Source organism: Phoenix dactylifera, chromosome 17 (assembly GCF_009389715.1).
Source record: "Phoenix dactylifera cultivar Barhee BC4 chromosome 17, palm_55x_up_171113_PBpolish2nd_filt_p, whole genome shotgun sequence".
NCBI classification, from domain to species: Eukaryota; Viridiplantae; Streptophyta; class Magnoliopsida; order Arecales; family Arecaceae; genus Phoenix; species Phoenix dactylifera.
In genome coordinates this window covers 4,836,329-4,845,535 of record NC_052408.1, presented here as the reverse complement: position 1 = coordinate 4,845,535, position 9,207 = coordinate 4,836,329, and the positions used below count along the sequence as shown (strand labels likewise).

General features: G+C 39.1%; 1 protein-coding gene across 1 annotated transcript; it reads left to right on the top strand.

The window, feature by feature from the left end:
- Positions 1–6,485: 6,485 nt before the first annotated feature.
- On the top strand, positions 6,486–7,532 carry LOC120104337. Its single transcript, XM_039115261.1, has one exon. The coding sequence runs from the start codon at positions 6,486–6,488 to the stop codon at positions 7,530–7,532; it is 1,047 nt and encodes a 348-aa protein (XP_038971189.1).
- Positions 7,533–9,207: the final 1,675 nt, after the last annotated feature.

Genomic DNA, 9,207 nt, shown 5'->3' with positions numbered 1-9,207 from the left:
CTTCACTCCTGAAGTTAACATGACTTTACAAGCACTAGATTGGTGGATTGATACCGGAGCTGGTATTCATATTTGTTCGGATCGTTCCTGATTTTCTTCTTACCAGATCTCAAGTGGAGGAGCTGTGATCATGGCAAATAGCTCGGAGGCGCGTGTGTTAGGAGTAGGACGTGTGGACTTAAAGCTTACCTCTGGAAAAGTCCTGTCACTACACGGCGTCCAACATGTTCCAGTTGTTAGGAGAAACCTCATTAGTGGTTCTTTGCTTGTCCAGCAAGGCTTTCGTCTTGTTTTTGAGTCCAATAAGGTTGTAATTTCTCATGGTGTTATGTTTATTGGAAAAGGATTCCTTAGTGAATGATTGTTCAAATTGAATGTAATAGCTCCTTCAATAAATGAAAATCTTTTGATTATGAATATAGAGCCTCCTTCTATTTGGCATGGTAGATTAGGTCATGTAAATTATAATTCAATTAAGCAACTTATGAACCTAAATCTAATACCAAAAAGTGATCTCAAGAACCATGAGAAATGCCAAACTCCCTAGGAAGCCTTTTAAATCTGTTAATAGGGATTCTGATCTATTAGAATTGATTCATAGTGATGTTTGTGACTCTGGTAGAACTTCTAGGGGAGGTAACAGATACTTTGTAACATTTATAGATGATCTATCGAAGTTCTGTTACATCTACCTAATTAAAACCAAGGATGAGGTGCTCAGCAAATTTAAAATTTTTAAGATTGAAGCTGAGAACCAACAGGAAAAGAAAATTAAAATCCTTAGATCGGATCGGGGAGGTGAATATACATCAAATGACATAACTCAATTCTGTGAAGATCATGGAATCATTCATGAAGTGACTGCTCCCTATTCTCCCCAATCAAATGGAGTAGCAGAAAGGAAGAATAGGACTTTAATGGATATGGTGAACTCCATGCTTATAAGCTCAGGAGTGCTAGAAAATTTGTGGGGGGAAGCTCTTGTTTCAGCCTGTTATATCCTTAATAGGATTCCCTTATAAAATAATGATCTAACCCCATATGAAGTTTGAAAACATAGAAAACCTAATCTTAGCTATTTAAAAGTGTGGGGGTGCTTGGCAAAAGTAAAAATACCTGATTTTAAGAGAAAGAAAATAGGGCCTAAAACAGTGGATGCCATATTCATAGGTTATGCAGCCAATAGTAATGCCAATAGATTTCTAGTGATAAATTCAGAAGAAAGTGATATTAGTAACAACACCATCATAGAAGCCAGAGATGCAACATATTTTGAAGACACCTTTCCACTTAAGACTAGAGTAGATAGTGGTATAGCTAGTAGCTCTAGTAGAATAAGGACAAGTGAAGTAGAAGTAGAAGCAGAACCTAGAAGGAGTAAGAGATCCAGGGTAGAGAAAATATTTGGAGATGACTTCTATACTTTTCTTATAGAGGACTCTCCAACTACCCTTGAGGACGTAATGAAATTCTTGAATTCACCTTTTTGGAGAGAAGCTGTGGACAATGAGATTCAGTCAATTATCCAAAATCATACTTGGGAATTGACTGATCTTCCTCCTGGTTGTAAAACTATAGGGTGCAAATGGATCTTTAAAAAGAAACTTAGGCCTGATGGCTCTGTAGATAAATTTAAGGCTAGATTAGTTGCCAAGGGCTTTACTTAGAGACCTGGGGTAGATTTCTTTGATGTTTATGCACCTGTAGCTAGGATAACTACTATTAGGGTCCTTATAGCATTAGCCTCCATTCATAGATTAGTGATTCATCAGATGGATGTTAAGACAGCTTTTCTAAATGGAGACTTAAATGAAGAAATTTATATGGACCAACCAGAGGGATTTAAAACCCCAGGCCAAGAAAATAAAGTTTGCAGACTAGTCAGATCTCTTTATGGTCTTAAACAAGCACCCAAGCAATGGCACTTGAAATTTGATGAAACCATAATGACATTTGGATTTGAAATCAATAGCACAGACGAATGTGTATATCATAAGAGAGTTGGACACAAATTTGTGATCTTGTGCCTTTATGTAGATGATATACTGATCTTTGGGACAGATCTTCAGATAATTGATGAAGTAAAACAATTTTTAAGTCATAAGTTTGATATGAAAGACTTGGGACAAGCTGACTTAATTTTAAATACCAAAATAATTAGAAGTGCAAAAAGTATTGAGTTATCCCAAAGTCATTATGTTGACAAGATACTTAATAAATTTAATTATTCTGATTGTCAGCCTGTCTCTACTCCATTTGATCCCTCTACTCATCTTGAGAAGAACTTAGGAACTCCTGTCCTTCAAAGTGTTAGATGTATGCCCTAGAAGCCAATCTGGCTGACACATTGTTAATTCTAGGGACATAATTTTGTACTTGACTATTTATTATTGAATAAATAAAAGGCATTTTTTCATTCATATTATTTATGTGTCTATGAATCGTCCAAGAAATTAATAAGATGATGATGCATATTCTCAAGAGTTGAAAATTTGAGCCATGTATCATTGGTGATTAATTTCTAAATGCTCCTGATCAATGGATCATCACGAGGACGGTGATCGATCCGATCAGTGCACAGATCACTTTCCTTCTGGATGGACGAGACTTGAGTCCACAGTGTAGGGACACTGAAGTGATAGTGCAGGTGCTTGTTAGAGAACAAGGGTACTGAGCGTGACCAAGACAAGAAGTCACTTGGATGTCTATCCACTCGTCAGTGACTTGCTTGATGTTGCAGTAGTATGACTGGTCCTTTGACCTGCGGTGCTTCGGCTACTCACAGTGAGGTTATTGTAGTTTGACTACACGTATACATGGTCTCTAGTCACATGGGTCCTTGTAGTGTAGATTGGCTGCAGTAAGTTCACTGTAGGAGTAGGGTATGCACTTACATGGAATCTATCGACCTTGATAGAAGAGGAGTGATCCTATATGATTTGTTAGACTGCAATAACCCCAAATTTTTTTTTATATAAAAAGGGATAGAATAGTCCTTTAAAATTGATATAAGGGGTAAAATGGGAAGGAATCAAAAGTTAATGGCATAACTGTAGATCCGTTGAAGTGGCAAGGGCAAAATGGAAATTTTCAGAGTTTGATTTGACTTAAATGGGGGTTGTCTGGCGGTGGGTTGGCTGAGAAGAAGGAATTGAGACAGAGAGGGAGAGGAGGTCTCAGGCGTGGAAACACAGAGAGAGGGAAAAAGAGAAGAAGAAAAAGAAAAAGAAGAAGAAGAAGAAAGAGGGAGGGGATTCGAGGTGCAAGGAAGCTCCGGTTGCGCTGCCAGCTGAAGGAAAAAGTATAGATCTCCTTCCCTTCTACGCAAGAACCCAAGTTTCACAAGAAGAAAAAGGTAAATACCCATCCCTACCTAGTATTCTAAAGAATTTATGCTATAGAAAGGGTAGATGATAGTTGTAAAGGGTGTTAAAAGAAGAAGAATCGGATTTTGACAAATTTTTCCGGCACTACGGAAAAACTGTGTCGAAGTCCCAACTTTGGTGAATTATTTAGAGGGTCAAACGACCTCCGATAGCAATGCATGTTACCTCTTTAGAATTCCCTATGAGTGTAGAATGTTAGGTAAAAATTTCATCAAATTTGGAGTCCTGAAAGTGGATCAAACCCGGGATGAAGTAACCGGCTGTCGGTCCGGATTACTGTTCATCCGGGTGGAAAATAGGGGATTTCATGCTATAATAGGGTATTAAGCCTAGATCAAGCTAAAAGGGACCTTGTACTCGTGCAAGGGAGTCCCTAATACACATAAATGATGAGTTAATTAATAGAAAAAGAAAAAGAGAAAGAAAAGAAAAGATTTAGGGAACGGGGGAGTCGAATCAATTAAAGTTCCCTATATTATAATTGGCACGTAGATTATAGCCCTTGATACAAAACGAAATGTATTGTAAATGCATGTCACAGTTGGGCAAGAAGCTAGGGAACAAGAGGAAGAAGTCCCCTGCTGCCTACTGTAAAATTCTAGAGGCGTATCGAGGCCATGCCGGATTGGCAGGTGAGTAGGAGTCATGTACTTTGCACCATGAGCTTCCTTAATTCATTTTCATGAATGTCGCTAAGTGTGAATTGATTCCACTTGAGTATATTAATTGATATTGTAGTAGATTCCTCTATAATCTTGATTCTCCATGCTTGATTATTCTGTACATGCATTTGAGGAAACATTGAGAGGAATTACGAGGGGTTGATGAGTAATCAAATTGGATCTGAATTGTGAAATGATTTCTTTTGTAAATTGATTTCATTTCCTCTATTTCAAAGACTTATAAGTGGTAGCCTTGATTATACTCCTTTATGAGTAATTAAATTGGATCTAAATTGTGAAATGACTTCTTTTGTAAATTGATTTCATTTCCTCTATTTCAAAGACTTGTAAGTGGTAGCCTTGATTATACTCCTTTATGAGTAATTAAATTGGATCTGAATTGTGAAATGACTTCTTTTGTAAATTGATTTCATTTCCTCTATTTCAAAGATTTGTAGAGCCCATTTTAGTGGTATATTGAGTTGCATTGCACACCCTTGACCCCTCACTCCCAACCCTGATGTTAGTTTATGATTGGGTCGGAGTCGAGTGAGTGGTAGTCTTAATTATGCTCCTTTTAGTAGAGTATTGGGAGGGTGCATTATGGCATTCATGCATGGCTTGACGGTATCTGCAGGACACCTATAGTCGATGGGGTTGAACATCGGCCTTTGTGCACATAGTAGCCTTCTGGGTGGGCGGAGCCCAGTCCCTTCCTACGGGGGGACACGGCCCTAGGCGTAGGATTGGCCAGTCCTACGACTTATATTCTGCTTGCCGCCGTGCATAGTAAGACCCCGCGAGGTGCAGTATGGCTTTCCGCGGATGTAGAATTCCCGCGAGGTGCCGTTTAGTATATAGATGTGAGATGGATTTCTGTTCTGGATACTGGCTTGCATTTATATTATCAATATGGTGTCTTATTCTGCATATGCATGTGATACTGGGGAGTTGTTGCTGGTTCGCCTGGGGCGTAAAACCCACCTCCCGATAGCTATCTAGCATTTATATTATTGGTATGGTGTCTTATCCTGCATATGCATGTGACAGTAGGGAGTTGTTGCTGGTTCGCCTGGGGCGTAAAACCCACCTCCCAATAGCTGTCTTGTTGATGATTCAGCATATTGACACCTGATTTGTATATTCCAGCATTATGATCTGTTGAACATATTCATGAGTAGTATATATGTTTACTCGATTATTCCATATATGCTTCAGATGAGTTGATTGTGATTGTGGTGATATTGATGATTTACTCCATATTCTTTATGTTGAGTTCATGTTCATCTTGTTATTGATCTTGAGATTTCACCTCGAGCCATGATTATATTTTGTCTCATGTGCATAGTACTCTCTACTCCACTCACTGAGTATTTATATACTCACTCCCCAGTTTGGTGTTTTTGATTGCAGGGCAGGTATTGTATAGAGAAGAGCAGGGTTAGAGATTGCCTGTTAGCTGTACCGCTCCATAGTATAGTATAGTATAATGTAGATAGAGGTTTATACCTTTTGGTGTATTATAAACCTTCTATTATATATAGTGCATAGTTACAGTCATAGATCCTGTTGTGGATATGGGTTGGACCATGGATGGATTGAGAAGCAGGTATATATATATATATGTGTGCAGATCAGTTGTGTGCCTGTGATAATGTATTGCTATATATTGTCCAGGTTTATTATGTGACAGATTATGTGATTAATGCTCTGACAGGTAGTGTGTTGTATGTATTGAGATAATCCTGACAGGTCACTATAGGAAAAGTGATCATTTTGTGCATGTATCATGCCAAATTTTTCAAGATCTATTGATGATTGATAGGTAGTAGGGTTCTACGCGGTGGCTGGTGGCCTTATGCCTACCCGCACCCTAGGACCGTCGCGGCGGCCCGCCGGGAACGGGGCGGGGGTCGTGACAAGAAGTGGTATCAGAGCAAAGGTTAAGAAGAGTCATGTCAGAGCAATAGGGTGAGTCAGGATTAAGTATAGGATTATACTATGGAGCATAGGGTTTTTCTATATGTTATTTTATGAGTCATATACGATTCTGTAAAATATATTTGGGGATGAGACTTAAGAGTTCTTTTTGGCTCTACTTGAGAAAAAAATTGTATATCATTCAGTTTACAATCAAGATTTATATTTTGACAGAAAGTCAATTAATAAATTCGGAGGATATTGATCAGAGTTGTGTAGCGAAAGTATAGTGGATCGAATCAATTTAAATTGGTCAAAAATATTGACTGTGATGGGAGACTAGATTTTTCAATAATGAAGATTTGTGTTAATAAGAGAAGGTGAATATTGTAGATTCTCAGATTTATTATGATATGACTATGTGATCTCTTTGATGGTTTTTGCTATTTTACTATGTTAAGAGATAATTTATGTAAACTCATCATAAATTCTTGACTGCTAGGTAGCCGTAAGCAATATGGAGGATGAAAGAGAAATAAGGACACCTTCTCCGGACCCTGATAGCCAATCAATTTCACAAACTACTCCACACTCCATAGCAACCCAGGCAGATTTAGCAGGAGTGTACCAGTTAATAGCACAACTGCTTGAGCAACAGCAGCAGATGCAGTTAGCTGCCCAACCTGTACAGCCGATAGAATCCTATTACGAGAGGTTCCGTAGGCTGAATCCACCGATGTTTAATGGTGGGTCCGATCCCATGATAGCTGAGGCCTGGATCCGGGAACTGGAGAAGATGTATGAGTTACTCCAATTTTCCGAGGAGGTAAAAGTCAAATTAGCTATCTCCATGCTAAGGGAGAGTGCTGACTCTTGGAGGACTGCTATGGAGACAGCATATGAGGTCAACGGGATGGCCTGGAGGGATTTTAAGAGAGTATTTTATGCTAAGTACTTTTCGGACTCAGTTAGGCAAATAAAGCAGAATGAGTTTTTATCGCTGACTCAGTCCGAGCATATGACTGTTTCGGATTACGTCAATAGGTTCGATGAGCTGGGTCGATTCTGCCCCCAGTTCATGGAGGATGATATGAGTAGAGCCAACCGGTTCGAACAAGGGCTTAGACATGAGATCAGATCCCGGACATCTTCACAGTTAATTACCAGCTATATGGATATTTTGGACAGAGCCTTGAGAGTAGAGGCTGAATTGAAAAGATCTGATAGAGAAAGGGCTGACCTGATGAGATCCAGATCAGACAGAAGTCAGAGTGGCAGGCCATGGGATTTCAGGGGCACTCCAATTCAAGAGAAGCCCAGGGTCCGCAATTACTCTAGCAGATCCCATAATGGAATCATCAATATCACCATAGCAGATCCCAGAGCCCGCACTTACTCTAGCAGATCCCATAGTGGGCCCTATATGAGGAGAGCGAGGGCATGTTATAGTTGTGGGCGGACTGGACACCTGGCACGTGATTGCCCATACAAGAGGAGGAATGAGCTCAGACCTCTTGTACCTGGTGACCAGAGGCCAAGAAGTAATGCTCGAGTTTTACACTGACCTACCAAGATGCTAGTGCCAATGACCGGGTGGTAACAGGTATATTACCAGTCAGCTTGATTGATCCCTCTATTTTGTTCGATTCTGGCACTATGCATTCCTTTATTTCAGTTAGTTTATCTAGATAACTACACTGCATACTCGAGGAACTAGAAGAATCACTGTGTGTTCCTACACCCCTATAGAACAGTAATTGTTGACATTAGTGCAAGAATTGCATAATTCAAATAGGGGTAGGAGAGTTAGTGACAAATCTTATATAACTTGACATGCAAGATTTTGACATCATTTTGGGAATAGCTTGGAGGTCTCAGTACCACACTCATATTGACTGCTACAGTAAAAGAGTGATATTCTAGATACTTGAAGAACCAGAGTTCTTCTTTCAAAGCGATGCACCCGTATAATGTAATTCATCATAATATTAATTTCTGTCCTAAAAGCTAGGAAGGCATTAGAAAAGGAGTATAAGACTTATTTAGTCTGTGTAATGGATACCTGAAAGGAGACCAAATTAGAGGATATTCCAGTAATGAATGAACACCCTGATGTTTTTTTTCAGAAGATCTTCCTGGTTTGCCACCAGAGAGAGAGATTGAATTTGCAATTGATTTGATTCTCAATACCATACCAATCTTCAAAAATCCCCTATAGAATGGCTCCAACTGAAATAAAAAAATTAAAGGGAAAGTTGCAAAAAAAAAAAAAAAATCGCTTGATAAAGGCTTCATTCGACTTAGCGTGTCATCTTAGGGAACTCTACTATTGTTTGTAAAGAAGGAAGATGGAAGTTTGAGGTTATGTATTGGTTATCAAGGATTGGACAAGGTAACAATACAGAACAATATCTTCGGCCCTGTATTAATGAATCTTGTAAGGTGTATACTGATCATAAGAGTTTAAAATACCTTCTTACTTAGAAGCTACTCAATATGAGACAGGAAAGATGATTGGAATTGATAAAAATCATGCCTTGTCTATATACTACTCTCCGAAAAAAAAAAAAAAAAAACTAATGTTGAGGTAGATACACTGAGTTGAAAAACTTCTGGTAGTATTGCTGCTCTACTCACATCCGAGAAAAGCTAATGTTGTGGTAGATGCACTGATCAGAAAAGGTGTTAGTGATACAAGAAAGGTTGCGGACAGTGTTTAGTAGGCAGAAGAGCTACGCAGATGTCAGAAGGAGAGATGTACAGTTTGGCACGGGGGATCATGTTTTCTTAAAGATCTCTCCTATGAAAGGGGTAATGAGGTTTGGAAAGAGGGGCAAGCTTAGTCCCAGATACATTGGCCCCTTTGAGATATTAGATAAAGTTGGCAATGTATCTTACAGATTAGCACTGCCTCCAAACCTCAGCCATGTGCATCCAGTATTCCACATATCTATGCTCCGGAAGTATGTGCTGGATCCATCTCATGTGCTATCAGTGCAGGAAGTTACAGTAGAAGAAGATCTTTCTTATGAAGAACTTCCTGTCGCTATTCTTGATACTCAGATCAGGAAGCTGAGAAATAAGGAAATATGTATGGTAAAGGTCTAATGGCACCGGCACAATGTTGAAGAATGCACTTGAGAGTCGGAGCAAAGTATGAAGAGCAAATACCCTCACCTCTTTGAGTAATCAGATAATTTACCCTTTTAAATTCGAGGACGAATTTTATATAAGGGGGG

Excerpts from the sequence above, each read along its gene's own strand:
- LOC120104337 (XM_039115261.1), top strand. The coding sequence starts at position 6,486 with ATGGAGGATGAAAGAGAAATAAGGACACCTTCTCCGGACCCTGATAGC.